Source organism: Acanthochromis polyacanthus, chromosome 23 (genome assembly GCF_021347895.1).
Source record: "Acanthochromis polyacanthus isolate Apoly-LR-REF ecotype Palm Island chromosome 23, KAUST_Apoly_ChrSc, whole genome shotgun sequence".
Classification (NCBI taxonomy): domain Eukaryota; kingdom Metazoa; phylum Chordata; class Actinopteri; family Pomacentridae; genus Acanthochromis; species Acanthochromis polyacanthus.
In genome coordinates, this window is record NC_067135.1 from 8,592,341 (window position 1) to 8,619,232 (window position 26,892).

The 26,892-nt window shown below is 39.5% G+C and overlaps 1 protein-coding gene across 1 annotated transcript in view; it reads right to left on the reverse strand.

Annotated features, from left to right (window-relative positions):
• Nucleotides 1-15,831: 15,831 nt before the first annotated feature.
• LOC110962536 (pyruvate carboxylase, mitochondrial) overlaps nucleotides 15,832-26,892 on the reverse strand; it is a 627,844-nt gene continuing 616,783 nt past the window's right edge. The window contains 3 exon segments of the mRNA XM_051943654.1: nucleotides 15,832-18,926; nucleotides 21,131-21,232; nucleotides 21,649-21,789. Of these exon segments, the coding sequence (XP_051799614.1) occupies nucleotides 18,777-18,926; nucleotides 21,131-21,232; nucleotides 21,649-21,789 (393 nt within the window). The 3' untranslated portion in view covers nucleotides 15,832-18,776.

The following is a 26,892-nucleotide window of genomic DNA, read 5'->3' on the forward strand; positions in this document are numbered from 1 at the left end:
GACAGAGGCACGACGATTCTGACAGAAACAACCAGCGCACAATAAACAGTTATCTTTCGACTCGGCTTTGGCCACAGCCCTTAAAGATTTGAAGCTAAAATTCAACTTGAAAGATAAACAAAGGACGGCACTGAAGTGTTTCATTGAGAAGAAAGACGTATTTGGACTTATGCCGACGGGATATGGCAAATCCTTAATATACCAGTTGGCTCCACTGGTTGGGAAGCTAATGGGACTTAGCCACAATCCGGCGCTGTAGGAACTATGTCAGCCTATTCGTTGTGCTGATTGGTTGTATACCTACCCAGTTGCTGCAGAGTGATTTGGAAGACAACCTTTTAGCCCGCCTCCCTCCCTGTCGAGCGTGCCTAGACCCTTGCGTCTTCAGAGCATGGGTCTAGCGCGGCTAGGCTAGCATTATGGATATCATATGTGCACAATTGCAGAGACAGTTTTTAGTCTATTTCTCAAATATGATTTAATGATTGACATTATTTTTCAGCACCAACTGACAGCTTTATTGTCATTTCATCACTGCCCAGTTTTGTGAAAGATGGAAATCCATGCGACAGGAATGCACACTCTGAATTTTACTTTGCTGGTTAATTATTTTCTGAGTTGAATTCTCAAGGAAGGAGACCAATAAATGAGCAAAACAGAAAGAGAATTGTCCAAAAAAGTACCCTCAAAACCACCAGAGAACACACTGAGAGCTCTGCATCAATCAGGCCTTTATGGCAGAGTGGCCAGACAGGAGACAGTCTGAGTGGGAGGATGACAGACTGCTATTTTTTACAAACTGCATTTAAAGCACTTTGAGAACAGGAGTACAAAGACTCTGATCTGATGAGTCAAAAGCTGAACTATTTGGGGAAAAACTCCAATCACTGTGTCAGGCGAACACCAGGAACTGCTCGTCACCTGCAAACATCACGCTATGCTGGTGTTTCTCTGCAGCACAGACAGGAGACCTGTCAGAACCCAGGGGAGGATGAACACTACCAAATACAGAGCAGTCCCTGAAGGAAGCCTGTTTCAGAGTGCAGGTAGCCTCAGACTGGGGAGACGCTTCATCTTTCAGCACATTAGTGAACTAAACCATACAGCCATCAGTCTCTGACTGTCCTTGAGTGGCCCATTAAGAGCCCAGACTTAAAACTCTACACATCTGTGGAGAGACCTGGAGATGGCAGTTCAGATGCATCTCATCCAATGTGACGAATCTTTACAGAGTCTTGACAGAGTCTGCCAGGAAGGACGGGATAAACTGCCCAAATCCAGGTGTACAAAGCCTGTAGAGACTCACTGAGGAAGCTGTGACAGCTAGTGAAGGGTTTTCTGCAGAGTCTTGAATTTAGCAGTTATAAACTTTTGTAAATGAGAGCTTGTTAGCAAATACTGTTTTACTTAATAGGCAATTCAATGGAGATTGATGGACAACTTTTTCCAGTTTAAAATGAAAGCTACAGCACAATGAGCACTTAATGAATGTACATATGGAGCAGCCAGTGAGTGAGAGCTTTTTTGGCAATAAAAGTAGTAGTTTCACTGCAGCTGACATTTGTTAACTGAAACTGCTTTAACTGTGTGTGGAGAGGCCTTCAAGACATCACCAACTACCGGAGACCCCCCCCCTGCTGAAACAGACACAGACCTGGCCAACAATCTTAATACCTTCTACTGGAGGTTTGAAAGAGACACATTCACACCCCTCACCCACCCAACAACCCAAGTCACACCTCAGGCTGCACCCCAAACTGCCCACACTAACAGTGGGTGAAGAAGTGAACCTTCTTCCAGAGGCAGAAGACCAAGAAAGCATCGGGCCCAGGTGAAGTCTCACCCTCCTGTCTTAAAGCCTGTGCTGACCAGCTGGCTCCAGTCTTCACCAGGATCTTTAATAGTTCCTGTAACTATGTGAAGCCTGCTCTACATTTAAATGTTCCACGATCATCCCAGTTTCCAAGAAACCCTCCATCACAGGACCGAACGACTACAGACCAGTAGCTCTGACATCTGTGGTGATGAAGTCCTTCAAGAGACTGGTGTTGAGCCACCTGAAATCCATAGTAGGACCCCTGCTGGACCCCATACAGTTTGCTTATCGTGTAAACAGGTCAGGTGATGATGCAGTCAATCTGAGGCTGCACTACATCTGCAGCATCTAGATGGCCCTGGGAGTTATGGAAGGATCATGTTTATGGATTTTACCTCAGCATTCAACAGCATCATCTCTGAAATTGTCTCCACCAAACTCTCCCACCTCAATGTGTCTCCATTCATTTGTCAGTGGATCAACAGCTTGCTGACCGACAGGAGGCAGCAGGTGAGGCTGGGAGGTGTCACTTCAACCACCCGGGCTACACCAGTGACTGCACCTCCAAGCACCCAGTTGTTGAACTCCTGAAGTGCAGATGACACAACAGTCATTTGCCTGATCCAGGACGGTGATGAGTCTGCAGCTGAACATGGTCCAGACTGTGTAGATGATAGTGGACTTCAGGAGACGGCCCTCGTCACTGCTCCCCCTCACCCTCAGCAACAGCCCTGTGTCAGCTGTGGAGACCATCAAGCTCCTGGGGACTACAATCTCTCAGGACCTCGAGTGGGAGACGAGCATCCGCTCCATCCTAAAAAAGGCTCGGCGGAGGATGTATTTCTCATGACAGCTGAAGAGACACAGCCTGCCACAGGAGCTGTTGATCCAGTTCTACACTGCAATCATCAAGTCTGTCCTGTGCACCTCTGTCACTGAGTGGTTTGGAGCAGCCACATAGCAAAACAGAAACGGACGACAGCGCACAGTAGGAACTGCAGAAAACATAATTGGAGCCCCCCTGCCCTCCATCCAGGAACTGTACTCCATTAAAACCAGGAAGAGGGCATCAACGGAGACCCCACTCGCTCTGGACATAAACTGTTCTCCCCCCTCCCCTCTGGCAGGCGCGACAGAGCCATGTATGCTGAAACCTCCAGACACAAGAACAGCTTCTTCCCTGCTGCCATCACCCTAATAAACAGCTGAGCCGTTCCTCCACACCTGTACAATATAACAATGTATATGTACATTACTTTTTGCACTAAGAACAGCATTCTCTGCTTTTTGCACTGTATCATCATCTAGCGCTCATCATTTTTGCACTTTTGCTCCTTTCTAGCTTGTAAATATCTCTATATAGTGTGTTTATATTTATTTGTATCACTACTATTTTCCCTCTTCTTTCTATAGTTTTTTTTATTATTCTCTTTCTTTATTCCTAGGGTGACACCAACAGCTGAAACCAAATTCCTTGCATGTTGTGTACGTACTTGGCCATTAAAGCTGATTCTGATTGATGTTCTAAAGAGTCAAACATGAAACCTGTGTTTTCTAACTCAACACAACAAACAAGCGTTAACATTATCCACTGGAGGAACAGTTGGGATTACTGCTAGCACACTGTTCAAGGATTTATATATTTTTTCACAATATGAAAGTTTATGAAGTTTAATTTGACTGTGTGCTTCTTCCTAACTTTAGGTTTTTTCCTACATAGAGGAATTTTCGATGTCCCCCAGAGAGGTTTCAGTCAGTTCCAATATGATAAAAATCCCTTTTTAAATAAATTGTTAATTGGGATTTTATTTACTCAAGCATGATTGACATCTTTGTTTCTTGAATTGAAACATTTTCAAAGCTAGTCTGGAAAAAGATCTAATTAATGAACATGATTTGAGATGTCGTCATGTACATGTAAATGGCAGCACAGGACCAGCCAGTGGAGATGGAGGCAGCTAAATAACTGAAAGCTGACAGCAGGTGAAGAAGTAGAAGTGAACATTATGCATGCAGATAGCACGTGCACCAAATTTATGAAGCGGTTTATTGAATATTTGAGCACGAAACAGTTTCTGCGCCTGCCTGAGTCACCACAAGGCACAATTCATGGTTTCCAGTTGGAGGTTCCCCTGATCTTGTAGAAACTGATATTTGCCACAGGTGGAGCTCTCTGGCTGCCAGTTCAAGTGTGACTCGTCGCACGCTGAGCCCGGATCGCCAGCTGTGGCTCAAAGCTACTGTGCATCACTTGTTTTAACTCACGATAAGAAATCACACGGTGACTTTTCAGGCACGGAGTTCTTCCTGTTTTTGTCTCTCACTTGCTGGACGGGAGATGAGTGTGATGAAGACACTGCTCGGACTGTTTGTTCTTTTTGAGCAACACACTCTTACGCCTGAACACGCCAGTTGCCACGGTAACAGACCAGTATTCTGACACCAAGGTGGAGGATGATGTAGCCGCGGAAAAAAAAGACATCTAATGATTGGCACCGTGTCTCTGACGCACGTGAATAAAAAATAACGAGTAACTTGGCTCTCTGCCTTTGATGTGCTCGCTCCCTTTGCCTCCTAATTCCTTAATTCCTGTCTCGGCTCGGTGTCGCAGTCTGAGCCGCTCTCCTCCCTCCTCTGCTGCCTCTGTCGCATTGAATCCTCCCTGTCTGACTGTGTGTCTGTCTCTGTTTCTGCTCTTCAGCTTCCCTCTTATATTTGCTGCAGTGCTTTGATTCAAGCTGGAACGCTTTAAACCCACAATGGCAGCGAGAGGTCACACTTTGCAGACGTGCACACACTCAAACAAACAAGAACACACACTTTAAAGCTCTGGCGAGGAACAAAGTGCATCAGCGGTGTGTGTTTGTGTGAGCGCCCTTTGTGACACCTGAGGCTAAACCAGTTGTGTGGGGCAGTTTAAGCACTTAATGAGATGTCTCATCACATACACACATGCTGTATAAACACTCTTTATTTCCCTCTTCCTTGCTCTCACAAACCAACACACATCTTCACTTGCATCAACATTAGCTGTAGCATCAAGACGAGATTGAGGGGCCACAGGAAAGCATCCATGCTGCGGCTAGCTATTGGCCACCATTTGATGCATGCATTAGAAATTGAATTTGTCAGTGTGGTCAGCATGAAACATTGATCCATCTGGTTAATTGATGTGTGCGTTGTTCACCCATCACTTGTGAGGTTGCCCATGGCTTAGTGTTGTGCTGCTGTGTTCCTAATAATGTTTAATGAGTTCAGTCTGCAGGAGGAGAGGTTCTTCTTTTCTACTTCTCGTCATTTAACTGTGCTCAGAAGTGCATCACATAAAGAAAACTGAGCAGAGCATTACATGAGATGTGTTGTCCAGGAGGTTTCTGCGTGGACATCCAGGGTGGGAAGCTTTATTGCCCTGCAAACCCTTGGCTGCTGGTTCTCAGGCAGCTGGAAAATTGCCCCCACAAGCAATCTTTGAACAAGAAATAAATGGAAAAGAAATGGAGAAGCAGCGGACCACACCTGCCATGTCAGTTTCTTTTTCATCCCTGCTTTTATATCATTATTGTTATGTTTTATCTTTGCTTTTCAAACATCTGACCATGTCTCATAGTGTTTTCATTTCATATCTCTGGCTTATTTTCAACAATTGGAATAATTCAGTTTGATATCTAAGCCAGCTCTTTGTGGAGACCCCCCAAAAAGGCAGCAGTCGGGCAGTATTGGCGGTAGCTGCATCAGATCCTGGATGTGCAGATTGACAGGAGGCTTACTGACCGACAGAGCCATCCCTCCTGTCTGTCTGAGACACTATGTACCCCATCCTCCTTGTCTATTCTCTCTTTATTCAAGCAGGAGGATTACAGCAAAGAAAGCAGCAAAGCAAGCAGCGAGGGGATTATCGAACAGCAGCAAAGGGATTAGAGGGGAAAGTTGCACCTCAACAGAGCAGCGAACCCCCGTGGCCCATGTAAGAGACTCCTACATGGGTTAGAAAGTTGGCTCTTCGGCCAGCTGCTGCCTCACAGCTCTGCCAGAATTTCACAGAGCTTCTTCGGTAGGTGCTGCAGAGTTGCCAAGACTCCACAGCTCTACCCCGAGTGTGTTTGCTGTTCATTTGGAGAGTGGCAAAGCGGACAAAGGGATAAGCAAAAAGTAAAGCCGCAAAGGGGATTTGAACTCTGGCGCTCATTTATAGATTAGAGCCAGGAGTTATTAAACAGTTTAAGTCTGGGATCCAAATGAGAAATTTAGTCTGTGACCTCAAGACCCAGCGAAATGAAAACGTTTGCTTCTCTTGTGATGTTGAAACCTCATCAGAGGAAGTCATTGACCTATTTTCAGACACGTTGTCAGCTGAAGGAAAAGCCACTAGAAAAGTCAGATGTTTGTGTCTGTGAGTAGCTGAGTCGATGTTAACTTTTACTTTCAGCTGCAATGTGACATTAATTGTTGTTGTTTGTGTCCTTTCAAACTTCTACATAGTGGCATCTCAAAGAAAAGCCTTGAGTAAGTCTGCAATTTTGTTGATTAAAGATGGTAAATAAAGACAAGTTTTAAAAGATAAAGAAGAAGCCCATAGGCAAATAATGTGTAAATAATGCAGCCTTTGCAAAAAATGTTTGAGTATTTTACCTGAAACTAATAATGTAGGTAGAGCAGCTGATCAACCAGGACAAAGCCAACAACGTCAACAACTTGATGTTGACATGATTACCAGGTTGTGATTTATTAAGCAACACGGACCAAATTTGGTCTTTCTTTGCTCCCCTTGTTTCTCAGAGAACTTGCTGCTTTTCTCTGCTGTATACTATTTTGACACTGAAAGTAGTTTATTTTATCAATCATCTGAAGGTCATTCCAACTGAAATCATGAAATTTTTGGAGCAATTTCAGCTCAGCCATCTCTGATTTTCCTGATTGTGCTTGTGCAGTTGTGTGCATATATTGGGAGGGAGGGAAGGATGGGTTTTCTTGTTTTTAAATGTCGTACAGCACTTTGTGTTGCATTTTTAACTGTATAAAAAATGTGCTATAAATAAAGTTTGATTTGATTAAATATAGATTTTTATAACAAATTGAATTCTGCTTCGTATTGTTTTTTGGTGAATTTGTGCTCAAAGATTGGACTTCACTCTGATTTTTTTAATGTCAACTCACCCATCATCAGATTATTTGATTTGCTTGTTCAATATTGCAGATTCTGAATAAAAAAGAAAAGAAATACAGTGTAACAGTCAAACATCAAGCTTTAATCTTGATATCAGCATTTTAGGAGGATCTTTCACAATTTTGTAACATTATATAGTCTGATGAACTATAAATAATGGATTGATAGAGGAAATGATCTATGAATTATTGATCAAATAAGTTGCATCTATTTGGGTTCCACATTGTGGATTGTTGGTCAGACAACTAAAGCAGTCTGTGTAACTCTAGACTCCAGGAAACTGTGATGGATATTGGTCGTTATATGTAGTGCTATAGACTAAAACAATGTATTAATCAAAATCGTAATCGCAATCGTTTGTTGTCTTGTACTTTGAGGTTAGAAAAGTATTGAACCTGTTCAGATGGCCTTAGGGACACACAGAACCTAAAATGGTAGGATTGTTAAAATTAAGAAAATTTTGATTACTGATGGACTAAGGTGAATCTGTAGAATTGTGTAAGTTTGTCTTCTTTTACTTGAAATATGTCATTGACAACACCACGATAAATGTCTTCCGAAACGTGACAAAACGTCATAGTTTAGTATGTCGTCCGAAAAATCACCAAAAACGTAAGTTTAGTATGTTGTCCGAAAGTCACAAAACTTCATAGTTTAGTTTGTCGTCCGCAAAATTACCAAAAACGTCATAGTTTAGTACATCATCCGAAAAGTCATCATAAACATCATAATTTAGTATGTCGTCCGAAAAATCACCAAAAACATCATAGTTTAGTATGTTGTCCGAAACGTGACAAAAACGTCATAGTTTAGTATGTCATCCGCAAAATTACCAAAAACATCATTGTTTAGTACATCATCCGAAAAGTCATCATAAACATCATAATTTAGTATGTCGTCCGAAAAATCACCAAAAATGTAAGTTTAGTATGTTGTCCAAAAGTCACAAAACTTCATAGTTTAGTTTGTCGTCCGCAAAATTACCAAAAACGTCATAGTTTAGTACATCATCCGAAAAGTCATCATAAACATCATAATTTAGTATGTCGTCCGAAAAATCACCAAAAACATCATAGTTTAGTATGTTGTCCGAAACGTGACAAAAACGTCATAGTTTAGTATGTCATCCGCAAAATTACCAAAAACGTCATTGTTTAGTATGTCGTCCGAAATTGGACATAAATGTCATATCTTAGTATGTCATGCAAAATTGGTAAAAAATGTCATAGTTTAGTATGTCGTCCGAAAAATCACCAAAAACGTCATAATTTAGTATGTTGTTCGAAACATGACAAAAACGTCATAGTTTAGTATGTCGTCCACAAAATTACCAAAAATGTCATAGTTTAGTATGTCATCCGAAATTGTACAAAAATGTCACAGTTTAGTGTGTCGTCCAAAATTGGTCAAAAATGTCATAGTTTAGTATGTCTTCGGAAAAGTCACCAGAAACGTCATAGTTTAGTATGTCGTCGGAAAAGTCCCCATAAACATCATAGTTTAGTATAATGTCTGAAAAGTCACCAAAAACGTCATAGTTTAGTATGTCGTCCAAAAAGTCATCAAAAACGTCATAGTTTAGTATGTCATCCAAAAAGTCACCAAAAACGTCATACTTTCATATGTTGTCCGAAAAGTCACCAAAAACATCATAGTTTAGTATGTCGTCCGAAAAGTCACCAAAAACGTCATAGTTTAGTATGTCGTCCAAAATTTTACAAAAATATCATAGTTTAGTACGCCGTCCAAAACTGGACAAAAATCTCATGGTTTAGCATGTTTTCCAAAATTAGACAAAAATGTCATAATTTAGCATGTTTTCCAAAATTAGACAAAAATGTCATAATTTAGGGGTTCCTGTATAGCTCAGTGGGTTAAGCAGGTGACCCATGTATAGGAGCTGGTCTCTGATGCAGCGGCCTGGGTTTGATTCCTGCTTGTGGCCCGTTGCTGTTTGCAGATCTCTATCTCTCCTATCCAAGAAAAGGCCAAAAAAAATAACATCATAGTTTAGTATGTCTTTCACAACACCACCAAAAATGTCATAGTATACCATGTCTTCCGAAACATGACAAAAACGTAATAGTTTAGTATGTCGTCCGAAAAATCACAAAAAACGTCATAGTTTAGTATGTTGTCCGAAACGTGACAAAAACATCATACATTAGTATGTCGTCCGAAATTGGACAAAAATGTTATAGTTTTGTATGTCACCTAAAATTTTACAAAAATGTCCTAGTTTAGTACACCATTCAAAACTGGACAAAAATGTCATAGTTTAGTATGTTGTCCAAAAAGTCAACAAAAATGTCAGTTTAGTATGTCGTCCGAAAAGCCACCAAAAACGTAATAGTTTAGTATGTCGTCCGAAAAGTCACAAAAAACATAAGAGTTTAGATTGTTTGAAAAGTCACCTAAAACAACATATTTCAGTACGTCATCTGAAAAGTACCAAAAACATCATAGTTTAGTACGTCGTCCGAAAAGTCATCATAAACGTCATAGTTTAGTATGCCGTCCGAAAAGTCACAAAAATGTCATAGTTTAATACACCATCCAAAACTGGACAAATATTGCATATTATAGAGGTACCTGTATAGCTCAATGGGTTAAGCAGGTGAACCATGTATAGGAGCTAGTCTCTGACGCAGCGGCCTGGGTTCAACTCCCCGCTCATGGCCCTTTGCTGCAAGCCTTCCCCCAACTCATTTCCTGTAAATCCCTATCCAAGAAAAGACCAAAAAAAATTATGTCATAGTTTAGTATGTCGTTCACAACACCACGAAAAATGTCACCGTATACCATGTCTTCCGAAACATGACAAAAACGTCACAGTTTAGTATGTCGTCCGAAAAATCACCAAAAACGTCATAGTTTAGTATGTTGTCTGAAATGTGACAAAAACTTCATAGTTTAGTATGTTGTCCAAAAAGTCACCAAAAATGTCATAGTTTAGTATGTCGTCCGAAACGTGACAAAAACTTCATAGTTTAGTATGTTGTCCAAAAAATCACCAAAAACGTCATAGTTTGGTATGTCGTCCGAAACGTGACAAAAACTTCATAGTTTAGTATGTCGTCCGAAAAGTCATCATAAACGTCATAGTTTAGTATGTCATCCGAAAAGTCACAAAAATGTCATAGTTTAGTACACCGTCCAAAACTGGACAAATATTTCGTATTATAGGGGCGCCTGGATAGCTCAATGGGTTAAGCAGGCGAACCATGTATAGGAGCTAGTCTCTGTCGCAGTGGCCTGAGTTCGACTCCCACTCCCGGCCCTTTGCTGCAAGTCTTTTCCCATTTCCTGTAAATCTCTATCTCTCCTATCCAATAAAAGCCAAGAAAAGGCCAAAAAAAATTATGTCATAGTTTAGTATGTCATTCACAACACCACGAAAAATGTCATAGTATACCATGTCTTCCGAAACATGACAAAAACGTCATAGTTTAGTATGTCGTCCGAAACGTGACAAAAACTTCATAGTTTAGTATGTTGTCCAAAAAGTCAACAAAAATGTCATAGTTTAGTATGTTGTCCGAAAAGCCACCAAAAATGTCATAGTTTAGTATGTCGTGCGAAAAGTCACAAAAAACATGAGTTTAATATATTGTTTGAAAAGTCACCTAAAACAACATATTTCAGTACGTCATCTGAAAAGTCACCAAAAACATCATAGTTTAGTACGTCGTCCGAAAAGTCATCATAAACGTCATAGTTTAGTATGCCGTCCGAAAAGTCACAAAAATGTCATAGTTTAATACGCCGTCCAAAACTGGACAAATATTTCACATTATAAGGGTACCTGTGTAGCTCAATGGGTTAAGCAGGTGAACCATGTATAGGAGCTGGTCTCTGACGCAGCAGCCCGGGTTAAACTCCTGCTCACAGCACTTTGCTGTAAGTTTTCCCCATTTCCTGTAAATCTCTATCTCTCCTATCCAAGAAAAGGCCAAAAAAATTATGTCATAGTTTAGTATGTCGTTCACAACACCACGAAAAATGTCATAGTATACCGTGTCTTCCGAAACATGACAAAAACGTCATAGTTTAGTATGTCGTCCGAAAAATCACCAAAAACGTCATAGTTTAGTATGTTGTCCAAAAAGTCACCAAAAACGTCATAGTTTAGCATGTCGTCCAAAAAGTCACCAAAAACGTCATAGTTTAGTATGTCGTCCGAAAAGCCACCAAAAATGTCATACTTTGGTATGTTGCCCGAAAAGTTACCAAAAACGTCATAGTTTAGTATGTCATTCAAAAAGTCACCAAAACCATCACAGTTTAGTATGTTGTCCGCAAAATTACCAAAAACTTCATGGTTTAGCATGTTGTCCAAAATTGGACAAAAATGTTGTAGTTTAGAGGTACCTGTGTAGCTCAATGGGTTAAGCAGGCGAACCATGTATATGAGTTAGTCTCTGACGCAGCGGCCCGGGTTCGACTCCCACTCACGGCACTTTGCTGTAAGTCTTTTCCCCATTTCCTCTAAATCTCTATCTCTCCTATCCAATAAAAGACAAGAAAAGGCCCTAAAAAATTATGTCATAGTTTAGTATGTCGTTCACAACACCACGAAAAATGTCATAGTATACCATGTCTTCCGAAACATGACAAAAACGTCATAGTTTAGTATGTCGTCCGAAAAATCACCAAAAACGTCAGTTTAGTATGTGATCCGAAAAGTCACCAAAAAGTCATAATTTAGTGTTTCGTCCGAAAAGTCACCAAAAACGTCATAGTTTAGTATGTCATCCGAAAAACCACCAAAAACGCCATAGTTTAGTATGTCTTCTAAAAGTCACAAAAAACATAAGCGTTTAGTATATTGTTTGAAAAGTCACCTAAAACAACATATTTCAGTACGTCATCCGAAAAGTCACCAAAAACGTCATAGTTTAGTATGTCTTCTAAAAGTCACAAAAAACATAAGCGTTTAGTATATTGTTTGAAAAGTCACCTAAAACAACATATTTCAGTACGTCATCTGAAAAGTCACCAAAAACGTCATAGTTTAGTATGTCTTCTAAAAGTCACAAAAAACATAAGCGTTTAGTATATTGTTTGAAAAGTCACCTAAAACAACATATTTCAGTACGTCATCTGAAAAGTCACCAAAAACGTCATAGTTTAGTACGTTGTCCGAAAAGTCATCATAAACAGCATAGTTTAGTATGTCGTCCAAAAAGTCACAAAAATGTCATAGTTTAGTACGCCGTCCAAAACTGGACAAATATTTCATGTTCAGTGGCGCCTGTATAGTTCAATGGATTAAGCAGGTGAACCATGTATAGGCGCTAGTCTCTAACGCAGCGGCCCGGGTTTGACTCCCGCTCACGGCCCTTTGCTGCAAGTCTTTTCCCATTTCCTGTAAATCCCTATCTCTCCTCTCCAAGAAAAGGCCAAAAAATATTATGTCATTGTTTAGTATGTCATTCACAACACCACGAAAAATGTCATAGTATACCATGTCTTCCGAAACATGACAAAAACGTCATAGTTTAGTATGTCGTCCGAAAAATCACCAAAAACGTCATAGTTTAGTATGTCGTCCGAAAAGTCACCAAAAAGTCATAATTTAGTATTTCGTCCAAAAAGTCACCAAAAATGTCATAGTTTAGTATGTCGTCCGAAAAGTCACCAAAAAGTCATAGTTTAGTATGTCATTCGAAAAGTCACCAAAAACGTCATACTTTCGTATGTCGCCCGAAAAAACCCCATAAATATCATAGTCGTCTGAAAAATCACCAAAACGTCATAGTTTAGTATGTCATCCAAAATTGGACAAAAATGTCATAGTTTAGTATGTCGTCCAAAATGTAACAAAAATGTCACAATTTTGTATGTCATATACAACACCACCAAAAATGTCATAGCATACATGTCTTCCGAAACATGACAAAAACGTCATAGTTCAGTATGTCATCCGAGAAATCACCAAAAACTTCATAGTTTAGTATGTCATCTGAAAAGTCACCAAAAACGTCATAGTTTAGTACATCATCCGAAAAGTCATCATAAACGTCATAGTTTCAAATGTTGTCCGAAAACTCACCAAAAACGTCATAGTTTAGTATGTTGTCCGAAACGTGACAAAAATGTCATAGTTTAGTGTGTCGTCCTAAATTGAACAGAAATGTCATAGTTTAGTACACCGTTCAAAACTAGACAAAAATGTCATGGTTTAGCATGTTGTCCAAAATTTGACAAAAATGTCATAGTTTAGTATGTCGTTCACAACGCCACCAAAAATGTCATAGTATACCATGTCTTCTGAAACGTGAGAAAAACGTAATAGTTTCGTATGTTGTCTGAAAAATCACCAAAAACTTCATAGTTTAGTATGTCGTCCGCAAAATTACCAAAAATGTCAGTTTAGTACGTCGTCTGAAATTGGACAAAAATGTCAGTTTAGTACGCCGTTCATAACTAGACAAAAATGTCATGGTTTCACATGTTGTCCAAAATTGGACAAAAATGTCATAGTTTAAGTATGTCATTCACAACGCCACCAAAAACGTCATAGTATACCATGTCTTCCGAAATGTGACACAAACGTCACAGTTTAGTATCTTGTCCGAAAAGTCACCAAAAACGTCAAAACGCAAAATTAGTATGCTGTCCAAATTTAGACAAAAATGTTATCGTTTAGTGTGTCGTCCAAAATGTCACAAAGAAGTCATAAGTTAGTATGTTGTCCAAAATTGGACAAAAATGTCATAGTTTCGTATGTCATCCAAAATGTCACAAAGAAGTCATAAGTTAGTATGTTGTCCAAAATTGGACAAAAATGTCATAGTTTCGTATGTCATCCAAAATGTCACAAAGAAGTCATAAGTTAGTATGCTGTCCAAAATTGGACAAAAACGTCATAAGTTAGTATGTCGTCCAAAACGTCATTAAAACATCATAGTTTAGTATGTTGTCCAACACATCATTAAAAACGTTGTAGTTTAGTATGTCGTCCAAAATTTTATCAAAAATTTGACTGAAAAAACCCCCAGTGTTTTAACATTGTTATGGTAACTGTACCCTGGTCAGATGCTTGCTATATTTGTTCATCTTGTCCCGTTTTTCAAAAAACATATCCGTTGCACTGAAACTATGCTGTGAGAGTGATGCCAAAATTATCCACTGGTCTCCTGAGGGAAGCTGTAGATACTGATGTTGCTTATAGCTATTTTAACATTAATCTACTTATAACCAGCACAACAAATCAGTAATTACCAATTCCTTTGGAGGACACCTAACAGAGAATAGAGCTTTAAGATGTTTTAGCCTTACCAGGAAAAGCAAATTGAAGTTTTTTCCCATACATCAAGTGATGGAAATATGCACAAAAACATAAATTGCTTTGCAATCCAACTGCCATGGGAGCAAACTCATCTGTTATTGTAGATTAGTGTGATCATCATTACTGGATAAACATTTAGCTAAACACAAATTATTGCTCTAACCACAACAAAGCCACCAGAGGCCTTATTAAGAGAGAACTTAGGACTCTTTTGTATTTGTAAATGTGTTTAAATGTTTAATGCACACCAATCATCAGTAGTCTTTATCTGGCACACAGCATGACAGCATGTGGAAGCTGCTGGAAGCCTTTCATAATGACTTTTAAATGAAAATAGCTTTTATTCAAAGTTAAAAAAAAATCACCACAAGGACAACACAAGAACATGTAGAAAGATTGCTTTTCATGAAACTGTTTAGTCGAGGCATTTAGGATGAAGATTTTATTTCTAAAAAGAAGAAATCGTGTGAAGTTTTGTTTCCCCACTTACAACTGTGTTTTAGTGAAGTTTGAAACTCAGGGACAGATGCCACCACCATATTTTGTTCCTTGTGATATCAGCAAATCAATCAAGGTCATAGCTTGCAGACTGTTATTCTCCACGTCTATATTCATATATGCAAATTTGATTATGTTATTAATCAAAGCTGTCACTCAAGTCTGCTGACAAGTGGGTCATAACATCCACCGTGTTCCAAAATTGCCCCTGTGATTTAATCTGATTACAACTAAGTGTCAAGGCATTCTTTCATCCTGGCACCATGGCAACGTTTTCTCTCCAGAGCCCCTCAGTTAACCCAGTTTACAGAGTGGTTGACGAGCCAACTGTGCCTCGCTTAGTGGTGCAATATTATTAGAGATGCTCAGCGTCACTAAATCCACACAGGAGTTTGAGAATGTCCGGCGGTGCCTGGTGCCAGCGTGATCAATCCTCCCACCAATCACACACAGTGTTTGTGACGGCTGGTCAATAACGGCAGTTGAACGAAAAACTTAATTGATTCAGTGCGTTAATAAGTACTTAATCAGACCTATAGAGCCTGTTTAAAGACAGCCGCGTGTCAGATTAGATCCACATCCAGCCACGTCGGAATTAACTTGTTTGGGGAAGCACCAAGTAAAGCAAATCCCTCAACACAAACATATGAACTGAATCCTAATGAGCAGCCAATGTGGACCCAGAAAACAAAATTCTTATGCAACATAACCCAAAGACAATCAGACTATGAGAATCCAGCATATCGGTCTCATTATTGTAATAAAAGTGAAAAGAAAATTGTGGACTCTAAATTACTTGCATTGATCGGCAGGGTGTTGGCTCGTGACAGTTATTTTTTTCCACTTCAACATTTACTGTTGAAATCTAATTACTCGTTCATTTGACACAGCTGTGATGTGACAGTTTGATTTGAAATGCAGATGAAGTATATATTTTACTGTTGGCCAGCACCGATCTGATGGGTCTGCTGTGCAGTGAGACTTCAATAAATGGGATCATTTGAGTTTCTGAGAACGATTTTTGTTCATGCAGAACTTACAGTGCACACGGACACAATGCAGGTTTAGTTAGACTTTATTTGTAAGTACAGACAGAACAAGCATCGCTTTTACATACTATTTGATTCCCTTATTTTGCACTCCAGCTCTTCGTCTCTCTTAGGACTTTGACATACTTTTAACCTCAACACATGAATGTAAACTACTTGAAAAATTTTAAGTGAATGAATAAAACGTCAATGTAGAAAGTTAGAAACCTTGACACATTGTGAACATTTGAAATTCCACTGAGACATTCTGAGTCAGCAGGCAGTCGTTCCAGCTGAACTTAAGGAGTACATAAACAGTTTGGTTTCACAAAAACATACAAAGAGAAAACAGAAATGTCACAGGCACTGTTTTCATACTCTGTGACAGCTCAGCTTTACATAGCATGAATTGAAGAATAGGTCAAATCTATGGCTGCCTTTCGGAAACAAATTGCTTTTTCTGAAATGTATTTTCCCCCTCAAGACACTGAACAGTTGTGCATTGTCATAAGCTTGACTGTTAGAATCGCTGCTGGCCAAGACAGAGAAACACTGCCATACATTTCACATTATTGCATGAATCGATGCCGTCATTTTACATGTGCAAAAGTACACCAAAGGAAGAGATGGAGAGGAACATATTTTGAAAAGGTGGTGAGATAGATGAGGCAGGGAAAGCAGATAAATGAGGAGCGCTCACAATGAGAGGAGGAGGGAACTTTACATTATTGTGCAACAGCTTGTCAAAAACACTCATTCATACAATCCCACCACTTCATCTCAAATACAAATTGATAAACCGGGAGATACAGTGAGGCATTGCTGTGGGCAGGGAGAGCGAGGAGACATCAGTGTTCTAATTAACTGTGGCATCTCCGCTCAGTATTGATGCATAGTTCAAAAGGGTATTCATTCTCAGAGGTAATGGAGCAAACATGCTGGAAACAATCCAGTCAAGTACAAACTGATACTTCAATTTTGTGTCCCAATCGATGTGTTCTGTTGAAGGAGCACAGATGTTTTGGGGAATGTCAGCTGTTGTGGTCTCTTTTCTGGCTGGTATTAAAGGGGAATTGTGACACCTTTTAGTGAAGCTGTGACTGATGTGCTGCTTGTTTCCGGTCTACTTTTAGTGGTCAGAGAAGCGAAACATTCAGGTGGCACTGGTGCAAAACCCAGTTTGTCATCTTATGAGCTAAATTCAGCTAAATATAACGACATGATCCAATAAATAAGACGGTTAATTGCTGCGTTGTTCTTTGTTTTCGATCGTGTTACTGTGGAGATGCAGCCACACCACTGTGCAGTGTGTTTTCTCTTAATCCAGGCAGCACTCAGGGGCTAACATGAATATTTTGCACCACTGCATATGTGAGTATGAATATTTAATTCCTTTTAGAATGTGTTTTCATCTCAGGAGGTGCGTTGCGGGGGACTGGTTGGGTTTGTCTCAAAATTTGCTTGCACACACACACACACACACACACACACACACACATCGTGACTCATTTATGCAAACAGTCACGCATTAGAAATATAAAGCTGGGCGCTGCTACAGGGAGTCTCCAGAGTCTCTTATTAGTCCGGCTAATTTCACATCATTTGACAGAGAATTAATTCATAAATTAATCAGCAGAGCCTCAGAAAATAACACCACATACCTCCATTACTGCCCTATGTAATCCCATTTACACCTAGCATTAAAAATCCCCATGCAGACCGACTGTTCATCATAATCTCTGCCTGGTTCTGGAAAGACAGAGGTGGAACTGCTCCTCTGACAGCGTTTTTTTAACATCACACCAAAGCAGAGACACTAAAAAGGCCTCAAAAGCCACCTTAAAACTGACTGGACACCTTAAAATGATACAGCAGATAGAGCCAAACTACTGCTGCCTTTAAATTCAGAGCCACAGTTAAACTATAATGAAGGCGTTTCCAAATTTACTGTTTTTTCTTCTGCTTGGGGATTGTAAAGACAGACATGATTTAGAACACATCGCAACAGATCTTTAAAAAACTAAACCATCTACTATTACTGATACAGTAACAGAATACATTTTTTTTACTTTGGTGCAACGTCAGATGTTTCTGGCATGTATTTCTGGCTCTAAGATTGTGCCACTTCTTTTGTTGTGCTTCTCTGACTGAACATATTTTCATGACACCCATGTAAAACAGATTAGGCAAAATACTGTGATTTATTTCCCTTAGCCCCGGTGCATTTGTTGTCTTATTTATTTTTTCACCTTGGAAAACAAAAGTGAGTAACAGTGATGACACATTCCCAGAATGCACTGCGACTAATGTCTTGCTAAGGTGAGCATTTAAGAAAAAAAAAGAATCCCCATATGAAAAGAATTACTGATTAATATATCCAGGTCTGTTCATCTTTGTCTGAATCCTGCTAATTACAAAGAAACATTTAGTAGTCGAAGATAAAATGTTTAATCTTACTCGCTTTGAATATATTAAGCAACATCAACAGCGTGAAAATGGGATTTAATTGTGAAGAGATGTTACAACCCTGTTCTAGAGTTACACGTGGTTAGTTCATCGTAGTACGTCACATTTAAGACTTTTCACCAGTGGAATGTATCACAATTCTAAACGCTATATGTAAATGTCTACGCTATCTTCCACAAGCTGACAGGACATTAGTAAAGGTATCATTTTTTAAGCTAATCTCCACACCTAGATAACTAATTTGCTTCTGGGAGAATGAAATAGAGGCATTAATTACCATCAATTGGATATATTATTTTGGACATTCATGCCATCTGATCTTAATGCATAGAGCTTCATTATGTGTCGACAGTGTAACCAAATATGTACAGATTGGGGGTCTCAGATATCACAAAAGGATAATATTCCAGTTTTCCTCTTTATTTTAATCCCCACATTCCTCCACCTCTCAGCATTTCCAGAATCAGATTGTCTATCTCCTGCCTACTGCCTCCACCCCGTCCTGTCGCTCTACTCCTCGATTTCCAGTATCAGGTCATCTCCCTCCAGGGAGGCGTCGGCCGTGACATGTACGGCCTTAATGGTGCCGGCCATCGGGGAGTTGACCACGGTCTCCATCTTCATGGCCGACAGGACACACAGCGGTTGACCCTTCTCCACCTTTAATAATTGGACAGACAGTTCACACAGCGTTGAAAACACGAGTCAAACGTACAGATCAGTGAACAAGAGCTGTGGTCAAAGATTAGCAAGAGACATTCACAACATAAAGGCTGTTTTTTTAGGAAAGCTTTATGTAATCACAAATACTATTAGGGTATTAGTTACTCTAAGTACTAAAGTAGCCATGTTATCTGTCCAAGCTTTGACATATCTAACAATTCTGGAGGTGAATTTAATTTTATTTGTGATGCTCAATGCAATGACAAGAAGGTTTATAAAAACTAGATACGAAATGTGTCCATAACACAGACAGTTTAATTACATTCATATACACACACACACACACAGTTGTGTGTACATTGAAATATTTGACATATTTGGACAAGCAATCCTCTTTGAATCAGTGCCACAGTTAAAGGTGATAAACAAATGACACATGAAATGATGATGGTGCTTTTCCCCGTCGGCCTCTCATTTTTTTTCCTCATTTTGTTTATTGGTACAGATGAAAATTGGACAGTTTGTTATTAATAACTGTTATTTTTCCTCTGCCTTTGAAAATTGAAGTGCGATTTTTTTTTATTAGAATATTACAGAACAGTGGGACCTGAACAAACAAAGTGTTAGCAGCTGGAGGGCAGCTCTAGTTCTGGACTTGCTTTCCTGATCTTCCAGCATCCTTCTTAGATTCTTCTAAAAGATGTACAGGTGTTTTGGCCTGATTTTTAGATGCTTGTTTTCTATTTTACGGTTTTAAACGGAAGAACAGTCATGTGCGCTGAGGAATAATGCTTCCTATCCACTGTCAATGTAAGCAGTCATGCAACACGTTCCAGTGGCATGTTTTCTGCTAATCATTTGCTTAGAGTTAGGGTCTAGGCAACTTTATAGAAGTTAAGAGTGTGTGATCACCACTCGACAACTCCCACACAACTTTAAAACTAACTGTTGTCGATCTAAAGTGAGGACAGACTAAGCCTCAGACGTTTTCAGAAATGTCTTAGTGTACTGTAATGGACAAAAAAAAATGTAGAAGTTACCAAACAAGCTGCCATGTCAATCCAGTTTAAAATCTAAGAGCAGACAGCTAACAAGTCAAGCATTTGTCCAATCAGGTTTAGCCAGTGTTTGGGTGTGTGTAGGGGGGTGGAGCCTGAATAGCACCTGTCAATCACCTATCGTGTCACCGCCTAGTGGCCAATGTTGGGAAGCACCACGTCACTGAAGTCGTTTCCAATGACTTCTGTCAAGGTTAATTTTCTATGACAATTATTGAAAGATCTGCAATTCTCCCAATAAACAATCATGTTTCTACATCACTAGAACTGATAATTCAAGTTAAAGTATATTTTGTCATATTTCCAGTGGACATGCAGTAAATCTGTACAAAGAACTGAATGTTTTGTTGCAACAAAGATGCAAGCATTTGACTGATTTCATCACAGAAAATTCAGAGCTACAGGAGATATAAAATTGTGTGTCAGTTTTTATATATGCAAGAAAATCCACAGACATCTTGCAACTGAAAGAATTCTGCATAGAGGAGTTGTCAAAAAGTTCAGCAGGCAGATTTTAGAGACCAGTGGACATTCACACTAGTTATTTCTGCTCAAAGAGAGATACAAGCCCCTGAGGCCACAGAAGCATTTATTGATTCTTGGATAAATAATTTGCTTGTTGTGTTGCTCAAGTTTCAGCCTTACCTGTAGGCACAAAGAGTTTGCAAAACAATGTTTGCTTGTCCAAACCGCTGACAATTTCCAGTTTTTTTCCTAAGTATTTTGTCAAGATGGAGACCCACAACTGCTTGTGATTACACAACAGGGAGGTATTTTTCTTGAATAAAAAAAGCAATCTAGCAAAAAAGGTAATTATTTGTGTAAGCAATGAAACTCAGTAATACAGGAAAAAAAGTCCCAACAGCCCTGTGGGTCCACTGCATAGTTGTAGAGGCAGGAATCTCTCAGTGGGGTTGGAGGCCAAAATGAATTCTCTTGGTACTTTGCTTTCAAAATTAGAAATTAATATTTCAAAATAAAACCTCTTTGGCTACTTCAGTTAAATGACAATATTTTCTAACATTTAAACTTTGTCTGGAAATGACAGATTATTTAAATGAGGATCCATTTGACCATGAGACTAGATTAAAACTAAATCTACCAGCTGGGAAAAGTGGATGAGCAGGTTATCTATGAACTGACCTTAGATCCGACCTCTACTTTGACCTCCAAGACTTTTCCAGGCATCGGTGCTCCCACCTGACCTTTGATAGACTTCTGAGCCTTGGGATGGAACTTCATTTCCTGAGTAAAGGGACAGAAAATATATATTTCATGCTTTCATCTGTCCAGTCAGTCACTCATCCGTCCACACCTGTCCATTTATCCACTCATCCAGGAAACACTTGACCCGTGTCGTCACTCAGCTGCCCACTGAAACATTTCTCCCTGCTGAGTTTCCATCTACGCTTCACAACCATTTGTTCCTATGACTAAACAGCACCAGTGATGCATTGTCAAAAAAATCTTGCTTTTCCATAGCCTTCCCTCTTCCCTTACCTGCAGACATCTATCCTTCACTCAAACCATCCCATCTGTCAATCATTTATCCATCTCCTGACCTTTAATCAGCAGTCTCACTCTCACCAACAGACCATCAGCATCTCCATCAATCCATCAACTATCTCTACTCTACATCATTTTTCATTACATGTACTTACCTTCATGGCGACTGTGTCTTTTACCAGCACAGATCTCAGCTGCCCGTTCAGCTCAAAGAAGACTTCTCTCTGCCCGGCCTTGTTCAGGTCACCCAGTGCCAGAGCCTTGATGTGGAGGATCTTTCCTCTCTCCAGCTCCACCTGAGACAGCAGAAGAGGACAGAGGAGGAAAATGTAAAGAGGAAGGGCCGGGCGAAGGAGGAAAGAAATTAGATTTTGTTTGAAAACTGAAATGAATACATGGATGCTCACTTCATAAGTCCAGCTCAGGCAATAAAACGAGAATGCAGACCCAGGTGAAATGAAAAAAAAGTAAAGCTGCTAGCTCTTTCCTTCATTCCGTGCTAATGCAAATTATTTTATCAGATTGCTTCTTGTGCTGGTGCCCATAATCTACAGGTGGATTTATTGCGAGTTTATATTCTGAATTCATGCTGGAATCGATATCTTCCACCACAGATTCCTGCAGTCCATTTTTCTTTCATACCTCAAACACACTGCACCGCAGGCAGTCTATTTTATTTGTTTTAGTTCCTACCAGAGTCCACAATCCCTCAAATGAACTGAACCACATGTGCAAACACACCGGTTTGTGTAAAGCATAACAAAAACGTTAGTGTGAAAGCTACCTGCTGTAATACATGACACTGAAGGTCTGCAAACTTCAGCTAAGAAGTTATTGATAGAAGAAATAGATTTTTAAACTTGTTTGCTGCAGATACGGTATATATAAGTATCTGTTGAGGGAGATGATCGTACTGCATGTGGAAGCGATTTGGAGCTTCAATTACTAACAGAGTGGCAAAAAAAAAGCAACTGAAAAACAAGACAGGATGGGATATTTTTTTGCAATTTCATAATTTAATTCAGGATCAATTCACAGTTCAAAACAACTCCTGAGTTGGTAAATACAGAGAGAAACACTGTATTCCAGCTCCTGTTCTTTACCTACTGTGCTGCAAATAAAACAGAACTAACCGTTCTAATGATGAGGGTCTTATTACCATGTGTGAGTAAAGAAAAAAGCAGAGAAAGTTAACTGGATTAATTTAGAGTTTTCTTACATTTTTCTTCCTGTATGAAAATAAGGAAATTAAAGTGTAGTTTACTGACCAACACCAACAATAGTTTTCTGTAAAAACACCATTTTTTCTGTGTGTGTGCAGGAATAAGGCAGGAGAAGGCTCAGCTGTGTTATTAGTTATGTCTGTAGCAGTGGAGAGCAGCCTCTCTGTTGCAGCACTAATACTGGGATCAAAATGTTGGATGAAACAAAACACAGTACAAAGATATATTTTCTTTGCTCTACCAGAGTTGTTTTTCGGCAAAACTGCCCCAAGAAATCTGAGAATGTGCCTAAAAAGTGTGACTGATGTGCAAAAATTGCCCTCAAGATTTTGGAAAAAAAAAAAAAAAACCTACCTTTGTATTCCACATATAGTCATCAGCAAACATCAAAGTCCTACATTAAACCATGATATTTTCATTCACTTCAATGTAATGTGCAATATTTCATTTTCATGTGTTGTTACCTCAGTATCATTGGCACTGCTGCTTTTCTAGTCTTATTTTAGCGTACTAATTTTATTTTTAATGATGTATCGTGCTTACATCTCATTGCTTTTCTACTTGGGACTGCATTTCTTATGTTATTTTGTTTTTGAACAACATCTGGTAAAAGTTTCCTTTAGGTGTAACACAGGTTTATCTTAACTTCTATTTCCGTCTAACTTGTGTACATAACTGTGGATCAGTACTTCTTTAAAAAGCTCAAACTGTTATTGGAAAGAGCAAACAAAACCCTGGGCTGCCACCAACACCACCACAAGCAAATAAGATCAAGAAAGTAGTCGATTCTGTAATTAAAAAATGGAAAATAGATTGGCCTGGTATTAAACAAGTGAGGAGGACAACTCTCCTCCTCTGTAAAGCACACACACGACTCACCCACTCAAACAACAAAAAGCAACTAAACAAGCAAATGAGAGCTACTTGTTGCTCCCAGTATCAACAGTGCTAATGCTGGAGACATTAAATGTGTTTGGTGAGCTTTAGCAAGCTGACAGCAAATGTTAGCTAACATTTATTCTCATATAGCCACATCTCTTTAGACACTGTCGGCAAAGCAGAAACGTTAATGTTACAGTTTAAGTGTGGTGTTGCAGAGTTGAATGTGTAATTTTATGTAATCCATGCTCAAAGATTTAGGGACAAAATAAAGCATGCTAAAATTTATTGGACTTTTGATGGCTAATTAGATCAAGTCTGTTAAATTACAAGCTAATACCTCGGTTCAGAAACCTTCGAAGGCCTGCTGTCTCTAACATACAGGTGTTTTCAAACTTCTCTTTCATACAATCACAGGTTTTTTTATTAGATTGGACTGTGGGTTTAAGTCTGTCGTTCGTCGTCCATGCATTTCACACAGCTTTCTCCAGCCCTTCTGCTTTTGTTGCCGTGTTTAAAATCCCTTTCACCACAGGAAACAACAATAAGCAGCATCTCCAAGCAGCCAAAACATCACACTATTTCAAATTTTGCTGAGTATTTGGATCATGCAGAAAAGCAGCCCTGCTAGTTTTTCATGGTGAATTAGCCATTAGCTGTACTTGTGTGCAAATGTTCCACTGAAGCAATTCCCCCGTCACTATTTTTAAAAGGATGCCACAGTGCATCCTCAGCCGCACTCTGCCCAATATGATTTGATTGGTTTAAAGAAATATAAACAGCCTTTTTTCTCCCCTGTAGCAGAATGATAATGAGGTATACGATATTAAAAACACACACTGATTATTATTCGTACCAGTACGCCAATACTTTCGCAGTTGTCCTGATATTTTAGACAGTGAGGCAAAGTTGACCCTTAAATATTTCTTCCACTGGCTAAAGGCTTGCAAAGTGCTGCAGTGGCTGTTAGTCTGATGGGTGTTTAAGTATTCACAAAACCATTCACCTTCATCTTGCAAAGCCAATTATGAAGTTATTAAACCCAAAATGCTCCCAAATGATTTCCTTTTGTGAGGATGAGCTACACACCACACACACAATGTGATCACCTAAAGTAATTACAAACATCAGTTTTCTGCATTTCCAGAATTCAAACCAGAAATACGGGTCAGTTTTTATCTCATCCATTAATGCAGCACATGGACAGTTCTGTGGTTTATCTGTGTGTGTTCTTCCAGACAGACTTTCACCAGACGTATCAATTGTGACATCAGACAAAGGAGAAGTGGCATAGACAGAGTAACAATGTGAGAGATAAAGAGGCAGAGAGTGAAAGAGAGACATGAAGGCAGACTGAAGGATATGAAAACACCGTCCCAGTCTTTGGTACAATTGTAAACTCTGTTGCTTGCCACCTGTAAAAGTGCCTTTTAAGATAAAGACATTACTCTTCTCTCTGTACCAACAGCAGACAGGCTGCTTCTTCTCATATCAATTCTGGTCACTGCCGCCTTCCGTCTTGCTGGTCTTTCCCTCGACACTGGCCACTGTACTTCTTCATTTATCTCACGCTTCCCCTCAAATCTCTCGTCTCACCGTTCGGAAACTCATTTTTTTTTCTTCCCGTCTTTCCATTTGTCCAAGTTTCTCTCTCTGCCTTTCAATCTCTCTCTTTGTCATCTTCCCAAGTGCCACAGCTTTCCATTTGGTATTGTTATTTTGCTACCTATTTCTGGGGCCACTCTGACTCTCATGCCATCATTAATTTCCCTCATCTTCCTCTTTTGGCTTCTCTTTTATCTCTCGGCTTCTCCTCTGCTGTGTTTATCCAGCCCTTTTCCTCGACCCTCTTTATTGTATTTCCCACATTGCTATCTCAGCTACTCACACTCAGTTGATGTTCCAAACCAAGTCTCAGTGCAAAGACAAAAATATGGGCTGCTGCAGATATGTATTGATCTCAATTTTATTCAGCCTCCGTCTTTCTCTGGGTGCTCTGACTCTTCATCTATTTCCCTCACTCCTCATCTGGTAACAAACCCTGTCTTTGCATGCTTTTGCTTTCTCTCTGGCACTCAGTCTTCATCTCTCCCCATTTCTCTCTGTACCTTCCTTTACACTGAACTTCTCTCTAGCTTGTGCTGTTTTGTTAGGCCTTGGCAGTGCTTTGCAAAAAACAAACTGCCTTTCCTTTTCCAACTGTGTGGCTTCTGCGCTACATCCCCCTCAACTGTTCCATAAAAATACAATATCTGCCTCTTTGAAGAGTTGCACAGGATTTTAGGAACCTTTTGAAGATGATTTTGTCTAAGATGTAACATGTACACGTAGAACTAAAAATACTATTTCAGTGCACCGTCTATATCTTCACTTTCAGTGAACAACTTAATCTTACCTGCTACACTGATACCAGTACTAAACCTTCCTACAGTCCACCTCCCTACAGTTGACAACTATTAAGCTGCTTTCACACATCATTAAAAGAAATACACATTTTAAAATCTAAATTTGTCCCATAACACCATTAAATCAACTACATAAACGGATTCAGAGTCAATAAAATTGTATCAAATCCCACTCTTGTCACACAGCCTCCTTCTGTTTCAGTTTCTTATTTCCATATTTGTGATAGCATCCCTTGTGCATTATGCATGTTCTATATCTCAGTGAAGCATCGGTGATGTTTTCATCTATAGAGCCCTCACAAGCTGCCTGCATTTATTGGGAGTCACAAGCATCAAACTCCTGTCAGATTCAGCCGCTTACCCACTCAGATCTATAACATCACTGACTGAAACACTTTCATATTAGTCTTTGATGGGACTTTATTAATGACCCCTGTTGCCTGTGACACAGTAATCAGATTACTTCAGTGAATAGGATCCACGTGTTGACGTCTCTGGATATTAGCTGTGATGTTGTGTGCATAAGTGGGTCCATGTTTGTGAAAATCTGTGTTATACTTCTGTCAGACATGATTAATACCTTACTGAGCCAGTATCACATGGGAGATACATGTAGGTCAATGAGTTCAAGTCTGTTTTGACAGAGATATGTCAGAGATGTGTGCTCTTTAAAGAGCCATCAGCTTCTTCTTCACAGAGGCCCATTTGGTCTTTAAATAGTCTGTTTCAGGGACGTGGCTAAATGGGTACTGTCCAACTCAAGTTAGTCAGAAATTGGCTGAAAAAACATCTATCATATACACTTAGTCTCTGCAAAGCATGAAGAGATTCTATTGCGCTAAACAAAAATGGTCACAAATTGGAGTGGTTGTGATCTAAATCATATTCACTG